Source organism: Nicrophorus vespilloides, unplaced genomic scaffold (assembly GCF_001412225.1).
Source record: "Nicrophorus vespilloides isolate i.1.1-1 unplaced genomic scaffold, Nicve_v1.0, whole genome shotgun sequence".
Lineage (NCBI taxonomy): Eukaryota > Metazoa > Arthropoda > Insecta > Coleoptera > Silphidae > Nicrophorus > Nicrophorus vespilloides.
The window spans coordinates 166,909-191,812 of NW_017099791.1; the positions used below are offsets into that span (position 1 = coordinate 166,909).

At 34.5% G+C, this 24,904-nt stretch overlaps 1 protein-coding gene across 5 annotated transcripts in view; it reads left to right on the top strand.

Annotated features, from left to right (window-relative positions):
- The window catches only part of LOC108565614 (polypyrimidine tract-binding protein 1), a 196,793-nt gene that overhangs the window by 158,812 nt on the left and 13,077 nt on the right, over positions 1-24,904 (top strand). For all 5 annotated transcript variants that reach the window (XM_017925158.1, XM_017925160.1, XM_017925161.1 and 2 more), the window contains one exon: positions 24,596-24,691. In XM_017925158.1, coding sequence (XP_017780647.1) covers positions 24,596-24,691 — 96 coding nt within the window. The remainder of the gene's footprint in view (positions 1-24,595; positions 24,692-24,904) is intronic.

Sequence of the window (24,904 nt, forward strand, 5' to 3'; positions counted from 1 at the left end):
CCAGTTTTATTCGGTTATTGAAAGGAGGAGATGAAACGAGTTAATAATAAATCAATCAGCCTCTGAGATGTTCTGAAGGGAGGGAAGTATCACTCGAAAGTCAATAGCAATCATAACCGGATCCGGAAGCGGTAAATCGAGGGCAATACCCATCCATCTAGATGTAACGCAAATATTGAGAAATAAATGGTATAAAAAAATGTATAAGGGAAGAAGTTGTACCTTTTTATACACTCAAGTAAATAAAACTATTTACTTATTGATTTGTTTGGAGAGAGACAAGACTGGTTTTCTCTGGTAAATTGGTTTTCACCCGGCGTATAAGACGAAGGGCTAATATTTATCGAACGATTAGTTTAGTTACCTTTTTTTGCAATGCATTTCTAATCGACAATTTACATTCTTTTTGCTATTTTCTATCTGTATATTTATTTATTTTTGTTTTGTTTTCCATTTTGTGGAAACATCCTATTCGACGGGATTAAAGGGCTTCTGCAGGTCCAGATTACATTAAATAATTCAGAACGGGATGCGTGGATCGCGGATCAAGGAATATAATCAACGTTTTACCACCATCACAACAACCCCTCCGAAGGGTGGCTTTCCTCCACCCTTGTCTCCCTTCGTTCCTCGTCCCTCCATCTCTCGTACACACTCCAATTCCCTAGTACACACAGAATCCATTTGAATTAATGAAACTCCCGGCGTAAATGCTTTTGCATATTAATAATTCACAGAGTTTAGCTCTCTGCTCCCGCGAAAACAACAAATTCACTGTTCCTACATATTTAATACGAAGATATTACAGTCTAATCAATTTGCTCGCAACTGCATCACATTTAATGCCAAAACGAATCGAATCAATAATTTTAGTTCATATTTATAACACCAATCGTGTATTAAATTAATTAAAACTATTTTTGATGCTTGTCAAAATGACAGCTGTCATTTCGCATTATCATTAAATCCTGTTTAAATTTATTAAAAAAGATAATCAAATCTAATGAATTTATCCAAATAATGTAATTATTACTTTTTTACATTTAAAACTTTTGATATTTTCTGCATTTGTTTTGCGACTCAATTTGACAGCTGTCATTTTGCGTTTTCACTAAAAGTGACAGCTGTCATTTTGCCTTTTCACTGAATTCTGTTTAAATTTATTAAAAAAGATAATAGAATCTAATGAATTTATACAAATAATTTAATTATTATTTTTTTACATTTAAAACTTCTAATGTTCTCTGCAAGATCCAGCATATTTGTGTGTAGTTGTTCTGCGACCCAATTATTTATAATAAAAACATATTCTTGTTAAAGTGACAGATGTCATTTCGTGTCCCATTAAAAAATTAAAATGACCTATGGATTGAGAAATGTTATTCTATAGAATAACTAAAGTTTTATGGATATTTTAGGATATTCAATTATCTATTTAGTTTGTGCAATTTTCAAGTAATTTACATAAAATTTAAAACTACAGTAATTATAAAGTACAATTTTCTTTTTGTCTAGGTCAACTTTGAAATATTCGTTACATTTGTCATAATGTTTGTGAGGAAATAAAAAAAAGTTCAACATATGAAAATTAATATTTTTTATATATTTATATAAACATCATTATGATTTCGTAACTAGATCATTTTTTATACTCGTATTGACAAATGATATATTAGTTATCCCCTCTGTCCCGATTTGTTCCATTTTTATTTAACAGTGTTATTGGACACTAAGAATCAATGCTCGGGATTGAAAGACATCAAAAATAAACAAAATAATAGATTTATTGAGCATTCATTGCAAAAACAAGACTTTATTACATAATTTATTAGTTTTTACTGAATATTATCATTGTTTCTTGTGAACATTTTAAAGATATTGGCAACTTGGATTTTCGTCTTAATTTATCAAAAGAATACCTAATTTTTCAAAAGGGACTCTTATTTTCTTCAGACAGTTGTTTTTAGTGTTTTTATTTAAAATGGTTTCTATGGATACAAATCAATTGACTCTCCTATTTCAAGTAGTTTTGAAAAAAAAAATAGTATTATACTATTATTAAACAAATTCTGCATTGCTGCTATCAGTTGAAAATAGTTGCTCGAATGGTAAATGGATCTGGAGTGTATCTTCTGACTGGGTGATGTTGGTATCCAGATGGCTGAATAGAAACTGACGTCGAACAAAAGTCTGACGAACAAGACGAGAAGCAACGGCTTGGAAATAAAAGACTGTTATATCGTTGCGTGTGCATGTGATTGTATGTATGTGTGCTCGCTGAGAACATGCCGGATAATTGGTTTTCCATAATTACGCGAATCCAGCGTGGGCCTCTATGCACATGCTCCTCCAGTTCCTCTGCTCTTCAGGCTCTCCACACCCAGGCGAAACCATAGAAAACCGCGTGACTGTGCACTTCGAGTGTGCATTTTTTTTTGTGCATTCCGCGTAATCCGAACATACGTACACATATTCAACTTGTACATTGACTCCGTAGGCTTTTCAATGCTGTATCATTTTGACTCCTCATCTTCTTCTTTTTTTTTATATTCTTGGTATTTCTCTGTTGCTCAGAGATCATTGTTTGCTTCCTTTCGCATTCTTTCCATCCTCGCTTCATCATTATTACTTTCCATGCATACACACACATCTTTCTCGAAATCCGTCCGGCCGCGCGCGTCTGCCACATGACGTACAATTTAAATTCTAAAGCATTTCGCAATTAATATTAAAGCCACTCGAGCAATGGATTATATATATACGCGTATATGTATACTCGGTGCTTGTCTCTGTTTATCCGTACGTCTTTTGAAATTGAAAGAGCGTTAATTGAATTCAAGGATGATCGCTTTTTCCATGCGTTATAAGTATGGATGGATTTCGACGACGGCCTCGTTCCGTAGGAGTCATTTCCCACAGCCGGTGATTATGGAAAACGCTCGGATTGCTCGAGGAACGGAAGTGCAATCACCTCTTGTCTATCCTCTCTCTCTCTCTCTCTCTTTCTCTCTATCTCTTTATCTTTCATTCTCAACACTGTTTATTATTATTCTCATGAACGGAACAATGCACAATCCGCGATTTCCCTTCCACCCGAAACTCTTCTTGAATCGCCATTGAACTTCCTGCATCTCTTACATAGATAGATCTTCCTCCGAACAACTGGTCCAAGTGCGAATCGAGCGCACCGAGATACTAACTACTCTCGCGTTCACTTTTCCATTGCCTAGGCTCCTCTTTGTACGTCTCGTCCAAGGCCAATGACGGCAAGTTCAATGGAAGCAACGCACACATACACAGGCAACAACTACAACGAGAAGTAGAAGAAGTATAAGAGAAGAGAGCTTGTAGTGAGTGGAAAGGCGTAGTGAGTGAGTCTGCTCACTTTTTCACGTAACCGCTCGTATAAATAGCCTTTATGACCGCGTATGGACGACGACGACGACGATGGCCGTCGTCGTCCGCTTGACCGCACCACAGAGATCTTTCCTTCTCGCAGATTACGCTATCAAAAGCGCGCGCGCTCTCTCCTTTATGTAACATCATAGCCTTAGAATTTTTATTCATAGCCACGGTTTCATTCTACCAATCCAATTTGTATTTGAAATCCTACACCTTATTTATAAACTATATGAGGCGAGGTCCGTTGACCCTTTCCTCCATGCAAATGACCTACCTCCCCTCCAGTTTCTTCTTTTCTTTTTTTTTGCAGACGCTTTAATTCAGATTCGTTAAGATTGCTTTGTGAACGAACATCATTTTTACTCTTGGTCTTCGCTTGGGGGAAAACTATTTCTGGAAATCGCATTATTTATAAACATTGCGAGCAATAATTGGAAACGCAGAATTCTCGGATTTATGCGCATGCATATTACGAAAGTCACTGAACTGTTTTAGATGTTGCGTACACAGATTGCAATTTCCTTACCGCATTTATTTACTCATGTTGTTCTACAAATACCACCGACATTTCGGTATTATTATTATTACATTGTAACCTTTACACTCAAACATAATTACCATCATTATCACTTTTACTTTACATATTTACAATCTAATTTTTTTGTATCAATTATCAATTGTAATTAAATAATAACCACCTATATTTAATTAGGTTTATGATAATGTTAACCATTCCAGTTTAAACACAATTTACTCTTTGTAAATACCATAAACACTAACAATAAATTTTAATTGGAGCGAAATATCGTTACTATTTGCATATTTATTATATTTGAAAATTAATTAATATTATTTTCATATAAAATCATCTAATTTCAGTTATTAAAGCTATTAAATAATTGATCATTAGAAAATAAATAAAAATCAGTTATTTCATCAACATAATTGTATACTAATATTTGTTTTGCATTTCTTGTAATCATCCAGAAACACTTAAATAATTGCTAAACAACAACGTGTCGATGCTATTATTGTCTTCCAACTAATGTTCTCTATTTTGTTTCAGGTGAGTTTCTCAATAATTAATTGCTCACACCAACCCCCCAGAGCATTTTGGCAGCGAGTGAGTTATTTCCGTTTAATTAATTAAGAGACGCGCGCCGCGCCACACATGCAACCTTACTTCTTACCAAAAAAAACCCTCCCTCTGTTAGCAACCTGAATTCGCGTACGACAAAACCTTCATAATGTACTGAAATATGAAAAATATTGAATTCAAAGAAACATTTTTATTTTTGAGCCCCGAAGTAAGCGACTACTTCGTTCGTAGTCGTCCCTGGAGCCTGTCATGAATATATATCCTGAAACGAGATCTACACACACACTGAAAATATGAATAACAAATTTTAAATACGAAACTATTTTTGTATTCAGTTTCAGCTCCATTTGCATCACATAGAATACATTTTTTTTTTACTTAAGATCTGTTATTCGTAAATCTACATTTCTTTCCAGAATTTTTAACAATTGAATCTCAATTAACTTCATTTTTAAATTATCTATACTTAAACGCAATGTTTTGGTAAAATTACTTTGAAATCGGTGGATTTTCTATTTGTATATTTATAGAGAAGTTAATTATTACTTAATAAAATTACTTTGAAACTTTTATAGTCGACGGTTTTAACAACTGGATGAAAAGAAAAGAACTTTATATATTTCCGCGAAAAACAGTTTTAATAAAGCTTTAGTGAAATCGTTAAATAGCTTCCGAGTTATTAATTTTTTAGTACCTCGTCGTGATTAAATTTCGGTGGAAGTGGAAATTCGCAGAACGCTTTTATAAATATACTCGCAAACTCGTGTTACTTCGAAGCTAATTTCTTAAGCTCACGATAACATTAGCAAAATGAAAATTCGGGAATGCATTGTACCATGTAGCATTACCAAATCCCGACAACCATAATACCGACAGTATCAAAATCCGTACTGTTATCAAACAAATCGATCGATGCTTATTTTTTCCACGTCTCAAGCAGACGCAAGAGTCTTCACAAAGAAGGAACCCCTCATGTTCCAAATAAAGAAGCGAAAACACACGCACACACAGTAGAAGCACGTCCTTTTAATCTCGACGTTTTTCCTTCTGCATTAGTAAATCCTTTTCGGCCGATGCACACACAGTCCTTCGAGTTTTTTTTTTTCTCCTCCTTCTTTTTGATTAATGTTTTCGAAAGCCCGAAACCCTCGATTAATTTCGGTCGGAGTAACGGTTCGTTCCGCGGTTCCCTTCGGAAGTCCAATGCATTACCGGTGTCGTATATAGACCGAGATGGTCCGGGATTCGTGGACCGCACTTTACGTAACGAAACGGACAACCGGGGATTTACCAAAGCCGAAGGAATTACGCCGTGTCGCTGCCGACTTAAATTTCTACCAGCTGAAATGTAACAGACGATTTATTGCGTGGGAATTCCGCGCGCCTTCCTCCATTCATTATTTCAAAAACCATTCCATTCATGATGCAGCAGCAACACCAGCCGCCTTCCTTTCATTTCGTCTTCTCTATTTTTCCAACCCCTCTGCCGCCATAGCTTTCCTTCCATATACATTTTTTTTGTTCACTGCTCTAAGTTCACTTTTGAGGGTCTTATTGTGCTAAAATCACAGTAATGAACCAACAACTTACCACATCGTTAGTCACCTCCATAAACAAAGCCAAGCGTCTTTTCCCGTCGCATCTGCGAATGCGTTTTCCACCTAATAAACAGCTTTGATTAATTTATTCTTTTACTTACCCCAAAAAGTAATAATAAACGGGTATTTTATGTGAAAGAATGCATTGTTATCCAGACTTGAAGCAGGTCGGTTATTTTTAAAATGGAAGTTGTTTAATGTATGATTGATCAGCTCCGAAGGGTATTACAATTATTCATTTCTACTGAAATGGGATTAATTTATCATGCATTATCATGATCCGACAGCATTTTACGCTATTGATTTTCCAAATAATATACGAAAAGGAAAACTTCCATCAATAATGTCTACAAAAATAACATCCCTATTCATATACCTTTCCACGATGAATCCGTTATTTTGTTATCCGCCACCTAAAGAAATATATTAGATGAAATTAAGAGAGCTGTTGCAGTGAGTGGTGTATGTATACACAGAGTTTCAGTTGAATCGAAGAAGAACGTAATTTGTGTTCTCTAGTGTATTCACCCCTCAGACATGCTGGCCTTCAAGTTACTAGTTTTATAAATTCATGTAATTGCTCATGAAAAACGCTGATGCTATCCGGTAATACTTGATTATACGTGACAATCTCTCCGTCTCCGTCTGTCGCACACTCGAAGCCACTCGTTCTCGTCTCGTTCTCCTTATGGCAAGTGGCGTTGCTTCTTCTTTGCGCATTCCAGGATTAGATCGGTATAACAAACACTTTTGTGGTGGTGCACTATCTGCGCTTCAAGATCGCACCGCTAAAGAGGATTGTTACGAAAACCGTGTCTTCGGATCCTCACTAAATTTAGATCTTGTTTGAAGGACGACAATCCGCTTGGATCGGAGAAGCTATTTTTATTCCTAATTTCAAACCCATCATTATCGTCTTCAAAGCTCCGACAGATCCGTTTACAACTAACAACACAAATCCATTCTATTTCCTGGAAATAATCGAACATTTATATTTCTATTTGTATTAATGTTTCTTCAAATGCATTACAAATCCTTAAATATAATATAAGCATTTTAAAATGTAATGAAATACAAAAAATAAACAGAAAATGGAATAAGATTGTTTTTTTTTTTACATGATTAATGATTGTCAAAGCACTTTAATATTGTGGAAGTTACCTAAGGGGCATATTAATAAGATAATATTACGTAATAAATAATCTAATAGTCCGCTTGGGAATCCGCGGTGTTGCACGTTTGTTATTTGGTAACGGGCGAAGGGAAAAAAAATTGTTTCATCTCCCATTAAATTATAATTTTCCTGGGGGAAACACACACACACACACTGCCGTTGGGGTAAAGCAAAAGAAGTACGAAAAGAGAGATGGGTCCCATCTAACGCGTATATTTTTTCTTCGCGTCTCCTCTACGGCGTTTGAAGAATCCTCGAACTTAATTGGATGTAGTCAAGTGCATTTTAGAGCTCCCCGCGTTTTCCACCCTCCATCCCCCTGAAGACCTTCTTCTGCCTCCTCTACGGCTCTCTCCACTTCAGGTCTCTTTATCGTAATTGATATGATAAAAATCGTATGTTTTTCATACCGAAGGATGATTTAAATCCGACAGGGGGATCAAAGTGATAGTAAAAACGTTGTTTAGGTGGCCGTACCTAATTATAGAAGTTTAATGGAAATATTGTATAAGCTTGCCAGATGCGAGCCACGTGGGCGTTTTAGAAGCATTGTGTTTGTGTTTACGCGTATTCCGCCTCGAAGACGACGAAGGGGGGCAAAAAAATCCGGGCTGCAGAGATGTCAATCAACGCTGAAACAACAACAAGCCACCTAAGTAGGAACAAAAAAAAAATGTAATGCTTTATAAATAAGTTACGTATTTCTGTTCCGAGTCCTTTAATTGCTATTTGCTTTAAAGTTCAGATTAAAGTCATTATCGGAAAAGGGTGTTAACTGAAATTATCGAAGATGAAAAAAGGTCGTTCAAATGTCGCGCCTCCGGTGAGGATGTGCAGCACCGTCTTTTCCACAGCCGGAAACGGGCGTCTCTTTCATCCAGGAGCAAGCAGTCCGTCAGCTTGGAATAGTTTACCTTGCGAAGCGTGAAGGCAGCTTATCTGCTCCGCATTCAGCATCCCTTAATCAAAGTAACCATTCCACCCTTCATCCTTCCTTCCTCCTCCCCGCCGCAACCCTTTGGCTTAATACCCCCGCTCCGCCGCTCTGCACCCACCGAGCTCGTTCCACCAACAACAATGAGCAGTTTGATAATGGCCCTGATAACAATGCATCATTAACGTGATTGCCACACGGCGACTTATTTACCATTCATTTCCATCTTGGGAGCCCGGGGCCTAATTAAAAATTAAATTTGCAACAGTCTGAGGGTAGTCGGGAATTATTAAATTTAATATAGAATAATCCGAAACGCAGCTGCATATTTTATGGACCCAAGCGAAATTAAAATACATACGTATATACACACACACACACACATATATATACATTCACCCTCTCCCCTCAATTCCGCGCTGTACAAACTGTATGCAGGAACATTCTAATAAACCTGGATAAACGCATTCCGAACTACCTAATTTCGCACTGATTCAATATAATCCACTTCGTTCATTTAGTTTCCACCTCTCTCATTCGCAATCCTTCCGCTCTTAACTCATTTATCCATTCAAGCTTTACGTAAACCGTGCAGTTATTGAAACGTCGGTTTACTTCCACCTTCGTAATTGATTAAAAAAAAATCAAATTAAAATTACATATCATTAAACTAAACATTCATAAAATTACAGTTACTTCTCGACTTACGAAGAGGTACCGTTTCACAACTTCGAACGTTAGTCGAATTACAGATCAAAAATGTTTCATGCTTTTTTATCATCGTAAGTTGAGGTGGTCGTAACTCGAGAAATTATTTAAAACATAGGGAATACATACATTTACATACAGCGTCCTTGTCTAGGATAATGGTGTAACTCCATATAATTACCAAGAATACTCTTGAAGAATCAGCGACTTTCTTCACTAATATCACAAAATTTAACTTTTATTGCTGGAACTTTTACAATCCAACTGACAATTTATACTTTTGATCAATTGTCCAATTGTTTTCCTTCCAACGCAACCTTTAATTGTTTTTTTTATATTTGCCCATCCACAACCAGTCATACCCAAATTACAACATCAATGAAATGACGTCATACAAGGTATGACACTTCTTTGCTTATTATATTTTTTTTAAATAAAACTTGAATCTATTACATAATTACATAAAAACCAAGAACATGACAAAGTATGACAAATTCTGTTTGGATCTGCACACTATTACATCATAATGCAAATATGCTATTACATCATAAAACTAATAATTTATAAAAACTTCCCTTTCAATAAATTATGATGAAAAAATAATACCTTTTATATTTTATTTTATATCAATACAATTAACTACAAGAGAAACTTTAGGAAGTGTATCAATGGGAAATGCGACTGCATTTCCGGACAGTCTGCTTCTTTATTATTCATCCCGGATTGTGTACCGTTTACTTTACAAATTGCTCCCGCGCGACAATGGAAAAGAGATTTTCCTCCGCCGGTTTTTCCCAAGGACTACAGTTGCATCCAATCTCCGCCACTTAAACTATTCAGATCAAATGGAAGACAGTGTGTGCAGACCGGAATTCAAGAAAGAAATAAAAAGAACGCACGTTAAAGTGGAAATTCGACAATAAAATTTTCGGTCAAAACCACACCTCCTTCATTATTATTCAGGCGGTCGCGTCGTGTTATGTAAGACCGTCCGAGACGACTCAATGGTTTTGTGTCTTTTTTGCATCACGGAAACGACGTTCCTTGCATACGTATACCTCATATAATTTTTTTTTTAATTTCTTTTCCAAATTCTTTCCACATTATTTTTATTACATATCCCTCGCTCTGTTATTCTTTAATATCTCGACGTGCAATTGCGAAAATCCAATTATGCAAAACCTTATGTACTTAAGGAATTGCCCATTACGTTGTGGAAACAGACAGAGATTTGAAAGTGAATGAAGTGAATGCACCTTTCAGTTCAATGGGAAAAATTAAAAATATAACAGTTCTTCTCGCCTTGCGGGTAGATTTATTTGAAGGGGTTTATTGTCGATGGGATTCCTTCCAAGCTACGAAACGCTTTCACGTATTATTCGTTTCAGTACAAAAAAAAAGATAGAGAGAGAAGAGAAATAAATAAGCAGAACTGAAATACTCGCTTTAAGTGGTGCACCTTTGTCAGCGCAGACGGAAAGAGAATTGCAAAGTTTCTTAAATGCTGCAGATGAAAGCTTTGCTCCCTGCGTCCAGGCGCTTCCCAACGGGTTTTGTTCATCCTTTGCTCAGGACGAAAACACATCTTTGACTTAACTATTAATCTTGAAAACAAACTCAATTATTCACTGCTTTATTACGAACTGAATGCGTATCCTTTTTGATTCATTCAAATTATTACAAAATTCATTACGAAATCTTAACTTTTGGGAAATTTTCCACTTTAAGTATGTAGCATGTTTTTTTTGGGGGAAAGCTTCTGAAGAGCAGTAAAAGAAATATAACAATTAATGCTACGCCCTTTTCTAAAAGGGTCTTAAAATACATCTTTCTGTGCTGGGGATTATGTGGAAAAAGGGAAGTTTCTTTGGGGAGGGGACGGTTCGAAGGCTGCGGGATTAAATTTTTAAAAGAGTTGATAATGACAACAGCCGGCCGCAATATTAAAAAGAACGCGGGTTTCGCTGCAGTCGAATTTTTATTAATTCGCAGACGCTCTATTAAAATGTAATATTTATCCGCACGAAGAATGTAATAACTTTTATTAGGTAATACCACAGCCAACTTCAATTATTTTAATCTAAATTATTTACTCATATTTATTTTCAAACTTTTGTTAACTTGATTCAATAATTTATAAACTTATTGATTAATGATGAGCTAATAGTAATTTAATTCAGTAAATTGTGCCTGGGACAAAATATCCTATTTCTTGTTGGATAATCAGGGATGCAGCAAGGAAATTTTGCGTATGGGACAAAATATGTAATTTGCGCCCACATCTCAAGAAATCAAAGGGAACAAATAATTAATTTGCGCCCCTTGCCTTCAAGAAAACAATACTATTACTTACTATGATAGCTATTATTTGGTAAATAAATAAATATGAAAAAAATAATAATTTTGTACAAAAATTTAATTCACTAAATCTGAAACTGGTGTACTTGTAGCAATTTTTTTCTTGGATAATCAGGGCCGCAGCAAAGAAATCTTGCAACTAAAACAAATTACCTCATTTGCGCTATACCTAAAGAAAAAAAAAGGCCAAATATTTAATTTCCACTTCCTTCAAGAAAACAATACTTTTACCTATTAGTTCCGCTTCTACGAATGATGCGCCTGTGGCCGTCGCCCTTTTCAGACCCCTTGCAGCGACGCTATGGATAATAGTAATACAGTCGATTCCGCTTAATCGGGACACATCATTGCCCGGTTTTGTTTCCGTTCTTCGGGATTTGTCTCTAATAAGCGGCTGTCTTTATTAACCGGTGTCCCAATTAAGCGGAATTGTTATATATAGTTGTATTTGTTTATAATCAAATTTGTTATTAAGTAAATTCAGTATAGTTTTGATGACTGAAAATGTAATTCGTCTAGATTTGTAATTTAAAGTATTTAAACGTTTAGGGGTTTGAGCGTCACACCCTCTTCAGATTCCTACGAAATTCGTGGACGTTCTTCCTTTGATTACATCAAGTCATGTGGTTGGTAGTAGTTATCCCAAATATTCGGACGGGAGTTTCATCCGCCCACTCCGTGTCCGCATCTCTTAAGATCACCGCTTGATCTCTCTCTGCGGTAATTTTTGCCTTTGCCTCCCCCTTACCTATCAAGTTCAAGTGGCAGAAACGAAAATCGATGCGTCACGAAGGGCCAATTCCGTGGACGTAAAATTAATCATGTGTATCCGGCGAAACGGCTAGGGAACAACACGCAGTAGTTGGCGCAGTGTGTCGAAGAGGTACGCAGCGGTGGGTCGAGACACCTCCAACGATGCACAATGAATTATTGGTCCTTTGACGAGGTGGATCCGGGAAGGGTCACAAACAATTGATCCTCCTTTACCCCCGAAATGACGAGGGCCATGAATAAATGAAGTTCGCATGCAATATTCAATATAAACACAAGCGACGCCCCGCAATATCATCATAATCATCATTACTACCGCATGGAAAATCGATTCAGGAAAAACAATTACGTCCGCACTTTATTACAAGCAAAAAAAAAAGCGGTTGCTCAGGTAATCGAAACTCTGTTTATACTATCAATGGATATTAATCCGTCCATTATTACGAAGAAAGGGAGAGCAACCCCCCTGCTTGTGAAAGAAAAGATAAAATAATAATGGGGGGGAAGATGCGACCATAAATTTGGAGCGTTTCTGCAGATTCCATTTGTAGTTTGGGAAAAGTTCGGTAACGATGCAACAACGAGTTGTTGTGTACAAGCACCCCGACGACAAAGTGTTAAATCCATCCATCCACGTGCATCTCACTCTCTCTCTTCTTCACGCTATACTCTATTCTTCCTGCATGATTAACTGCCAAACTTTTAACACCTTTTATATTTAGCGAGCGCAAACTTCCCCTGCGAACACTTACCACGTTTCCATCATCGTCGAGTAAAACAAACCATCTTCAAGAAGAGGGAAAGAAAAATCACTTCTGACAAATTGGAACGTCGAACGTTAATACGTTACAGATGCATTTTGTCAACGAATAACTTTACTACAAATTGTCACATTTAAAGGTCTACACAATACAAAGAAAAATAAAGATTTAACAACCAATAAGACTTTTTCTTCATGGAAATTACAACAACATTATGAATATATCCATTAATAATATGAATATTATTGTAATAATACTAATAATAACATTTTTTGTAACAATAGAAATAGAAAATAAAACCTTAATACAACAATAAAAAATATGTATTTCTGCCCAATTATTGTAAATTTCTTTTTACTATAAAATCAATGTTGATTACAAATTGTCTGCAACATATTTAAAGATATCCACTTCACAAAGAAACATGTTGATATTGATTTATGAACTATCACAACCAAGAAGATATTTTTCATTGATTACATAAAAGCATAGAACTCATGGATATTCTTGTAAAGGGTGTTCCAAAATTAACTCAAGATTTGAATTAAATATAAATCACAGTTTTTAGTCTTCAGATTGTGATTTTTTGGGATTGTCAACACTTTACTGCACAAATGGCGGTAAATACACACGAATTATAAATCGTGTGTATTTATATCTAATTTTATTTAATTAAACTGGCATTTGTACAATTAGATCAATTGAATATTTAATTGATTATTTTATACTACAATATCAACTCATAAAATAACTATAAAGTAAGCAAAAACATTTTACAAGCTATAATTAACAAAAATTGATATTAATTTATGTATCACCACAATCTTCACATTAACTCATGAATATTCTTGTATATTTCACAGGAATTTATATCAGATTTTTACTATAAAATTATTATAAAAATTAACTAGTTAATTGTACAACAACACTTTTAAAAAAAATTGCAGATTAAGAAAGAAATTGTTTTTATTAATGTATGTATCACCACAACCATTACGATGTTTTTTTTTTCATGAAAGATACCAGAGTAACTCATGAATATTCTTATATATTTTGCAGGAATTTATATCTGATTTTATTTAGTTAAAATGGAATCCAATTTAGAATTCAATTACATATTAAACATCACACAGATTATTATTTGCTTCGTTACTGTATCTTCTATATACATTCCGACTTCGGATAAATCGAATAAATATAATACAGCATTCCGAGAAGAGATCGATCTAATTGAAGCAAATGGCGAATTTCAGTGAACCAAATTAAGTCAGCACATGTTATTTTAGCATAGAACGGTATTATTAACTTAACTAGAAAGCTTAACAATCTAGCAACAAAATGTATTTGTATACATTAAGAATATGAATTATAATGAAAATTTCTAAAAACTAAATTTAGAAAAAAAATATTCTTGATTATTATCGGAGATTTCATAATTGACTAGTGAAAAAGAAACAAATTGAAATATTAAGTTAACTTTTTAGATTTGCAACTGTGAAGAATAGCAAACAAATCTAATATAAAATAAAACAATTTTACGCAGTATTCGGATAGAAGATAGAAGAGTTAATTATTAAAATTTCTGGTATTAGAATTTTATATCAGCATACATCTATCCCTCGATTTACACGAAATCGTAACAAGGATTTACTTGTAAATCGAAAAGTATGCAAAAAAAACGCATAGGAAAGGTTATTTTTAATTTAAACATTTGAAAACTTGTAAAGAAAGTACTGTATAAAGTTTGAGATTTATTTTGAACATAACGTGTAAATAAAGTACCGTTCAAAACGAAGGATAGGTGTATAGTAAATTCCATTAATCACGAAGTAATTTATTGAATATTCAAATTACTATTTGATTAAAAAAATGAGTTGTGAGAGTTATGAGAGGAATGAAGCAATTAGCGTTGACGGTGGATATTGGTAATTCGCAGAGATTTGCTGGAAACAAAGTGAAAACTAACGATTATGTTATAAATCAAGTGGCAGTGGATTAGCTCATTTCCGTTATCGGTGGCAAAGCGGAAACGGGATTGCTTTCTAGACATTAGGAAAGATAGAGAGAGAGAGAAGTTGCGTTGCGTGAATTAGCGTTTGGGTAAGGATTAAAATAGATGGAGCAGAAACACACCGAAGCCGGATAAAATCGATAAGGTGTCGAGGATTAGCTTGTTGTAGCTGTTGCGCGTTTTATTGTTGCGGTAGTTATAGCTTGCGGCAGAAGACCGACGAAGTTCTCTACATAATCGGATGAAGAGAAAACTTAATGCTTGACCTCACCGGTGAAATTTCTCCCGGGTCTCGCATAGAAATTTACAGGTGCGAATAAATATGATCATCTCTTTTGCAACAAGAAGCCTAACCAACTGTTGTTATCGACAGATGGATGCGACAACGACGCAAAACAATAAAACTGAATCGTAAAAACATCGGCATTTACACGAATCCTGCATATTGTACATATAGGAGCAACCTTAGGGTTTTTGGACCTCAGCCATCGACCTTTTCGGCCCTAAAACAGTTGGGAAATATTCGGACTATAAAAATGGGGAAATAAAACGGAGACGTTTGCGAATGCACGGCGTAAAGTGTTTTTCGCGTAAATGGTTTTCCATTTGGGATTTGATCCTCAATTTTCCCGAACGGACATCGTAAATAAATAATTCATAATTCGGCCGTCCGTTTTTTAAGAATTCCTCGGACTTTCTTCCTTCTTCAAAACTACTGTTTTATCGATGTTCACTAAGGGCTTAAAAATGTAATGGCAATTACTAGATTTATTTCTTCAAATTCAAAACTAACGAAATAGAAAAAAGCAACGATAATTACTAAAGCAAATCATACTAAATTTGTATCTTCAAATTTAAAACTAAAGGGATAGAAAAAAGCAACGATTATTACTAATGTAAATCAGTTTTCCATTCGAAACACTCGACTTCTGTGACTAATATTTGCGTTCTGCAATAATAATTTAAATAATTGTATCAATTTAAATATTTACTGCGATACATACATATAAGCAAATCGTTTTGAATTTGAATTTTCATTATAATAACATACTTTCTTTTTTATTCTGTCCCATTCATTAAAGTTATCTACGTTTATTTATTTATATTTTTACTTCGCATCCAATTAGATTATCAATGGAAGTTTTTTTAATTGCGTTATGCGCATTCCTTTGTATATATTTAATTAATTCAATTGCAATTGATTGAATATTAATTAATTATAATTACCATACAAATATGACTCATAATGTTTAACTTAATAAATATTTTTCCATTATTACAACAATACAATTTGATATATTAAACTTATAACAAAGTAATGATTGTTACAATTTCTTTGCTTTTTTTTTAATATAGTTGAAACGTATTTTTTCATTGACAAGTTTTTCTAATTTGAATTCATTTTGGTGTAATTCGAAGAAATAGGAAGAAAAACAATATGTGGACTTAAGTAAATTTAACTTAGACTTTTAATTTCAGTAATTTACTTATTAATTTTAGAAAATCTTGCAAATTTCAATAGTTAAGACAAAACTAATTATTTTCTTATAAATTCTCATGTATTTAGACATTTTGTAGAAAGTCTCTAATTCTCTCTCTAAAAGTCTCTGATTTTATTGTATGAAGAATACCTCACAAAAAAATAATTTGTAGACTTAAGAAACGTAACATTATGTACGAATTTTATTCTGTATTGAATTACATCGTTTTGAGACGAAAATAATGTTTGTTATAAATATCAAGAGATTTAGAAAAATGTCTTCATATGTATCCTATTGTCAGGATTTCGACTTATTTATAAATCACGGCGGATTCACAACGTCGACAGAGAAAAGGAGTGTCGAACTAATAAAATCGCAGTAAAAAGCGACTCGCGGCGTTGCGTAACGCGCGTTTTACGTCCGCAATAAAATTCGAAAATAGTGCGCAAGCAAAAAAAAAAGACGAAAAAAAAAACACATACACAACGAATGAAGAGAGAAAAGAAAATCCGCCCTTTCCAAATTAAATCGTAAAAAGCGAATGAAATCATCGCATCGACCTTAACGATGAAAAGAGGTTTTTTCTACGTTCCTCATTGTGATTTCGAATCCAGCTATATTCTTCCTTATATATATATTTTTTTTTCTCTCTATTCATCATTGGACTCTTTCGACGCCAAAGGGGGGGGGGGGTGGAGGCTAATTGCCGTACGAAATTAATTAAAATAAAATAAAAAAGGGGGCGCTCGGTCGAAGCCGCTTCGGGCGACAATTAAGCGACCGAAAATTATGCAATGTTCTTTCTTTCTTCTCCCATTTTCATTCTGTTATTCTGGTCCATTTTGTATACTTTTTTTTCTTCATTCACCGGGTTTTAAAACGAGGAGGCTTAACAAATTCATTCTTACAATTTTAGTACCTTTCAGAATTTACAAGAATACAGAATTCTGCTTGAAAGTTATGAAACTTAAACATGCAATAATTATCTTGTTTTTAGATTTATGTATATTTCAGGCGTCAAAATTAAGATCTCATTACAAAGAAATATGTTGATTCTTGTTATCTGCTGCACGTTAAGAAACGCTGTCATAACTATTTATATTTCACCTGCTGTATCAATGTATACTAAGTACAACGTATTCATCAAAGCTTTTATGCTTTTCAAAAGGACTTTCACATGTTGTCAGCAATAAATACTGGTATTACAGAGCAGTTGTAAAATTCGGTACATATGTAGAGTTTGGGACCTTTCAATTATTTACGTTTTGGGTCACTTACACGGATCGGACGCGATCGTCGTAAATTCAGTGAAATTAAAGTCGCCTCGTACATTCTGCAAAGTGTCAATGCGGACACCGCACATAATTTAAGCCGAAGCACGAGGGCAGGATGTGCTTTGTTTTGCAGCAGGATTCCCTGCAGGATATTTCACTTCTGCTCAGGGACACGTGCTGCTACGGGGGCGTCCGTGATTTCGTTTCAGGTGGGAATCCTCCTACTACCCAGTAATCCGCATTCGGATACGGAAAAGTGGATGTAAATGAGGCGAACGGTTGCGTGCCGTGGGGGTGGCGGTGTTGGAGGGTTGCGGGGCGCGCGCACTCCGTTCTCCCCTCCGCGACCCCCGGGGGAGATGCAGAGAGGCATAGAGTATTCATGGAATAAGTCCGTTGGAAATGTGTTTTTTATTTTTCATTTTTCTGGACTTTCCCCCCTCGTCTGCAATCCGAGTCTCAATGTGGGGAAAAACGAAATATGCAAAAGGGATAAATGCAAAGTTGAATCTTTTGTTCTTGAGACTGAAATTTAGATGTAATAGTTTATAAGGAATTGTAAAACAATGTGTGTAACGGAGAGCGGTTTGGGTTATTTGTTGTTGGCGAATGCAAATTTACTTATTGCGACTGCGAAGCGTGCATCCATCTTCCATCCATCCAGTAATAGTATCTCGTCGCCGTAATTAACAGTGAAACTGCAGCGTGAAAATCTCTTTCATCCGTTTGGTCTGGTGCTAGGTTTGATGATTGATGTGTGTAGCTTTACATAAGAACGTTTCCAGTTTAAATGCCTCGGAATGAAACGCGAGCAAAACGGTTGCGCGCTTTGGGTTCGCGTTATGCAAACGGAGAGGTGTTGGATGGATGTGGAGGAAGGAGAAGAAGGATAATAAATACGTAACTAGCATGGGGGGTGGCGTAAGTGGCCGAGCGGAAGGAAGCATGTGTTTGAAATGGATCCCAGCCGTTTTTGGTTCAATGCACACACTGTTCGTTGGGAATGACATACAGCCTCTCTCTCTTCATCCAGGAAAGTTGGTTCTACCTCTTCAGAAGAAGATGTCGGAGCTCTACTTTTTTTTTTACTTTATCGTTGCCTCTAGTCCACATCATCCCCCCCAAAATGCAAAAGCTTTCGGCTTTCACGCGCCACCTCCCAATTACCATAGCTTCCCGAAGATTTCCTTCGGTCAATAAAATTCCGCCGAGTCTCTCGTTTCTCTCCTGGGACGCTCACACTTAATTTTCCATATTAATTTCAGGCAAGGAGCTTAAAATATGATTACAAATGAATATTCAATCTAAGTATAAATAGAAATGTATTTAGCTTTCTGCGAGGGGAGGTTGTTTGGTTGGTTGGTTTTGGCAACGGTAGCGCACACCTCACACCACAGCGCTGCGAGGATTCGATAAGGCCCTCTCCATCATACAAACCCAGGTGGGAAAACGAGATTCTCATTTCGTCGCCACACACGACGTCGTGTCAGCTATTATTCAATTAAATGCCACCCCCTCCGTATTTTCATCCCTCCCGACAAATTAATAGATAATATTTCATTAATTTGATCTGTCTCTGCCATACTAATTACAACACTACCTTTTACTGAACTATCATCAATTGCAAACCGTGCTGCCATCTATACATAGTATATACTACCTCTATAATTGACCCATGTGAAATCAACATTAGAATAATACATTAGCTATTGCCGCCAGTATCACTAAATCACATACTAAATTTAAAAAAAAAACAATGAAGAAACTAAATAAGACTCAAATGTATACCGTGCTGCCATCTATTCTTCACAATAGTTTCAATTTAGTTACGCCAAACATCCATGGATAGTCTGGATGTAACATTACATTATAGTAAGAAGAAAATTATAAAAAAACAGATTATATCACTGCCCAAATCAGACAAATGAAAATTTTGACAGGCGTCATCTGAAGGTTGGTACTTCCTAAAAATCATATGGATTTGTCGATAGTGGCGCCATATATATGTCATCCTACGAACTTATTGAGTGAAATAATAACTAATTGAGTGAAATTATTTGAAAAGTATTACAAATTTAATATTATTAAGAAAATATTTCGAAAACATTTTTTGTCGTCAAAACAAAAATTCTATTGGAAATATGGTTATAAACGTTGTAGTATAGAGAAAAAAATCTGATTAAAGAGAAATATTGAAATTGTATCTCGACATAAAAAGATTTATCAAATTCTTAAAAGCTGCTGAAGTTTCATTTTTATCAGTGCAAGGCCGATTGATAATAAAATTTCCTGATTTGTTGCCTTTGCTGTTTTTCTGATACACAATTATTTGATTTTGGCTCTTTCCAATTCTTTATAGATGATTTCCTCCTGTATATATATATATCAACATTTTTATTTTTGCCAGAATGTCAATGATGCACATCATTGGTTCCTGTGTGGCGGAGCAAGTGATGCGAGTAGCGTAAGAGAGTGTGTGCAAGAGAGAGAGAGAGAGAGTGAGTGGGTTTTGGTGGGACATTCGGAAATTGGGGGAAAGAGAGAAAATCAATGGGAAACGGTGCCGAAGGGATGCGAAAGCAGATTTTCACATATCGAAACGATTGCTTTCTGGTATAAATTGCTAGCAATAATAGGAATTGCACTATATAAAAATGGACCACACTCACCTCCCCCACAAAACCTGAACTCAAGAGATGACAAGAAAGGCAAAAAAAAGGAACACAGGGATCGCTTCCTTTTGACGAATTCCTTGACGTTTTATTATTTCCTGTTAAAATTGCTTCTTCCTTTTTTGTTGGTTCAGGTTCGATAGAAACATTTATTGATTCCTGTTGATGCACGCATCAATCACCGCCGAAATATTTATTCAATGCGATCCGGTTTTTTTTTTTTCATTTATTCCGATTCAGTTTATGAATTTTCCGGTGTGAAAATTTCGCGTTTTCATTTCAAACTCTCGACATTATTAACGAGCTCCTCGATTTGCTACATTTTGAACCATCGACGTTTCTATTTCAAAGAGAATTTATATTTTATTTCATTTGTCCCACCAAAAAAAAAATATTTTGCAATTATTCACATGAATTTATAAAATTTTATTAAAATGATTTTGATACTTACAAAAGTCAAGTCTTACTATAAATATAAAAAAAAATATTGCCGAAAAATATCAGTAAATATTTCGTTATAAATTTAGAAATTTATTTATTTTAATTATTTGTAAAATTGTGAGAGAATTGAAGGATTTGTATAAATTTAAGTTATTGCATTGAGAAATTGTTGTTTGATCGTTGCATGTTTGTATTTGTAAGAAGGTATGAATCGGTCTATGAAAAAATTCTATTACAAATGTAAACAAAATCGAACTTGTCCCCATTTATTTGCAAACATGTATACCGCTCCGTTTCGCCTTCTCTTCGTCCCCCAACCAATGTTTATTTGCAGAAGAATGGAAATACTGAACGTGTTTTTCTTTCCCGAAGACTTTGAGCTCACGTATGCAAAGGTATTCTACGTACAAAGGGAGGAGATTTGCGTATTGTTCAATACCGTTTCCATTTTGATACGTTCCTTACAAGAACGTATTTTGTTGTTGCTGTTACTGTTTCTGCTGATTCTACTTTGTACAAATAAGCAGTTCGAAGGTGTTTGCTCCACTACTCGCACTTCGGAAAAGGGCGCCGCGACGCTTATAAATATGTAACTGGCGAAATTTAAATAAAACATCGCGTCTCGCAGAAGAAAAGGGGAACTTTTATATACTGTATGTGTGTGCATCACGCACTCAAACAATGCTCCAGAAAAATGTTTTCCATGGGCATACATATAGAAATCTTCCTCCTGCTACTCCCTTTTATTTTATATCCTCGATGCTCTTTCTCTCTCCATGCCTCATCCCCTATTCGAGTGGTTCCAGAAGGTAAATTCACTTCAGCAGGAGATAAAGTTCTCTCCCCTAAGCACGCGACTCGCACGATGGGATTATTATTGATCAATGAATAAATGAAAGAATGTTTTACGAATTTATTTATCAAGCTAAGCCTTGAACTTGTCTCTTCCCTTTCTTGTATTACCAACCACCGCCGCCGCCTTCCTCATCATTCACAGACAACACAAAATCGATGTTTACGCAACAAGTCCACAGTTTTATAATGGCACAAATTTCTTTAATATTTTGTCTCAAATACAATTTGAATCAGTTATTTCGTTAGTTTCTTGTTAATGCAATAACCCACAATGATATTATTATCATTAATTGAATAATGTTTAGTAATATGTATTAAAGTTTGGTAAATTTGTTATTGTATTTATTATATAAAAAAAAAGTAGTTTAATCTTTATAACTCTATAATATTTCAATATATTACGTTAAAATTTAAAGTCCTCGGAACTTTTAAGAGAAAATAAATAGAACGTAGTTTAGTTCTGGACAAGTATGGGACAAAAGTTTAAAATAATTGTTAAAATGTTTTTTTTTCAAATTTTTATTGGATTTTAACTTTAATTTGATTTAATGAAAAAATAATGTTCATATTTACTTGAAATGTTGTTTAAAATGATTTACAAAAATTTGTGAATTATTATTTTTTTATTAAAATCTCAAAATATGTATTCTATTCCACTTTTATTGTATCTATTATTCATAAAATTAATCGTTCGTGTGTTGAAACAAGCAAACACGAACTAAAAAAGGTAGATTAAATTGCACGTAAGTAAAGGAAAGATTGATTGCTGGCGGTATTCGTAATAAATATTTTATATTATATACATTAATATTTCTCGTTGAATACAAAAAAAAACAACACAGCCCCATTTATCATGTCCCATGTATAATCAAATAATACAAACGCTCCACACGAATGGAAACAGCAGAAGCGCGATAAATGTTGTCCATTCTACCAGTAGTATTACATAAATGAAACAAATAATAATAAAAAAATATGAAACGTAAACCTCGAATTATTTATAGCCGAAACAAATGGTTATTCCTTCTGATCAACTATTTATTAGTAACGTATCAATTTTTTATATTTCATTTTCTGAACGCGTTTTTTTTTTCAAAATAAAATTATTTGTTTCCAATTTAATTTGTTTTTCTCCTGTCCATGGGAAAATGATGAAAGCACCGGGAATTCTATAATACGAATTCCGGTTTCCCAGCAACGTAAAAAATATTAAAAAAAAAAACAAAACATTACCGAATGAGTAAATATCTAGCATTCCTGGATCAAAACAAAACGTAACCACTTTGGTTATGCGCAGCATCCAAACAATTGCAATTACATTTAAAATGGAAATGTAGACTAAAACTAAATTAAATGTATTGAATTATTCGTATTATCGGTTACCGGTTTATAAATCAAAATGTATGAACGAAACAATTTAAATATAATTTAAAATAGACTAAAACTATATTAATTTCATAGTACAAAATAATTTATTTGTTGAATAACTTTACCGGTTTAAATTCATTTTGCTGACTATTATGAACAAAATAATTAATTTGAAATGGAAATGCAGTTTAAAACTGAATTAACAGTACAAAACGTAGTGTTTAATCATGAGTTTTCATAACTTTATTATTTATTGTTTAGAAGCAAACATGAATATTATGAATAAACCCGTTATTTTATTAAATGAAAAAAGTAATAACAAAAAAATCCTCGTTTATGGTTTCTATTGTTTTGATTTTTATATATGTTTTTTTTTATTTGTTTGCAATTAAAGTATTTCTAATAAAACTAAAATTATTGGCGGAAACAAATAAATATTTATTCGAGCGCAATTCGATGCGCAGTTTATCCGCTCGGATGGATTCTGTTGTTCTTTCCACGCTGTTTTTTTTTGTGTATGTGTTATTGGTTGCCAATTAACGGATGGGCAAATAAAGAGAACGATAGCAAAAAAAAATAATGTAATGAAATCGCCATTCCGTTCCGACGCATCGCGGAATTCCAGGCAAAACAAAAAAAAAATGATGCACTCATTTTCCGTTCACTTTAACCGTTCAACCCAATTTCTTGAAATCATTATTTACTAATAAACATAACGAGAATCTTGCAAACTAAATCTAACGCATTTCATTTAAATTTAAATATTGTAAAAAAAATAATCAATTATGAAATTTCTACACTTTAATAAAATAAATTAAAGTAGGCTGAAAGTTAGTGACGTAAGAACAAATGTCATTGTTTGTTTGTTGCGAATTCGCATATCATAACTATTAACAAAATAAAGTAAATAAACCAATTGAAATATCGACTGACTATGTTCAAAGCTAAAGAAGTCCGCTACGCCCTTAAAGTAAGTTCTTGACTTGTATTAATAATTGGAAAAACGTTGAAACCATTAGTAGACATATCGTTTTGTGGTTATGTCGTAGATTATATATTTTTTTGTTTTTATTTTTTGTGTGTGTTTCATGCTTACCTAATTACTTATGTTGGTACTTAGAACAATATACAAATCAAATTTCGAAATGATTGTGTAGATCTCTTTTCTGTTTTATTTAATTATTTATTTTTATACACATACTTATGCTTGTCTATGTCTTCGAATTTCCGGTAGTTTGCTAAATAAATTTACATAAAAAAAATAATCTTGCTCCTCTCTTCGAAGTTGTTGTCATGCGCCATATTTGAATGACGTTTAAATGTCGTTGAAAAATGGTGGATGACGACATTAGTCCTCCTTCTATTTCTTCTATTTATAAAGGCTCGCGTCCACTTGAGAGTTGTTGTTAATATTTCGAGAGGTGATCACTACTCTCAGGTGGACACTGTCCTTGATACTCTTCGTGTTGGATGTGAAGGAGAAGCGTTTTGATCTTCAAGAGATGAGGAGGATTTCGAGGGTGGACCACTTCCTGTTTGAGAAAGATTTAAACTGTTCCTTGAGAAGGAGATGAGGATGGAGGGGACCTGTTTAAGTGTGGGGGTCGTCCAGATGAATGGATCTGGCGAATGTGCGACGTAATGCACACGAGATTGTTATTAACGTGTGGCCCATTTTTTACTTGCAGAGAGGAAGCGACGAATTACTGTCGCAGTCCAACGTATCCGTGATGGCTCCGTCAGCCCCGCACACAGACAACAACAATCAAGAAAGCGCCAAAAAGGTAAGGCTCGAACACCTCTTTCGAATCCAATTCACTTTTACTATATACTTCCTTATCCTTCGACATCCCTTATTTTTTTTTTTTATTAAAGGGAATGTAGCAGATTCTCACTCTGTTGCATGGCCACCGTTAAACCCAAGGGAATTAGCTCTTAATCCTCCTGGTTTTAACTTTTGCCCACAGCTTCCATTCTTTCTGTCGTGCTATTTCTTC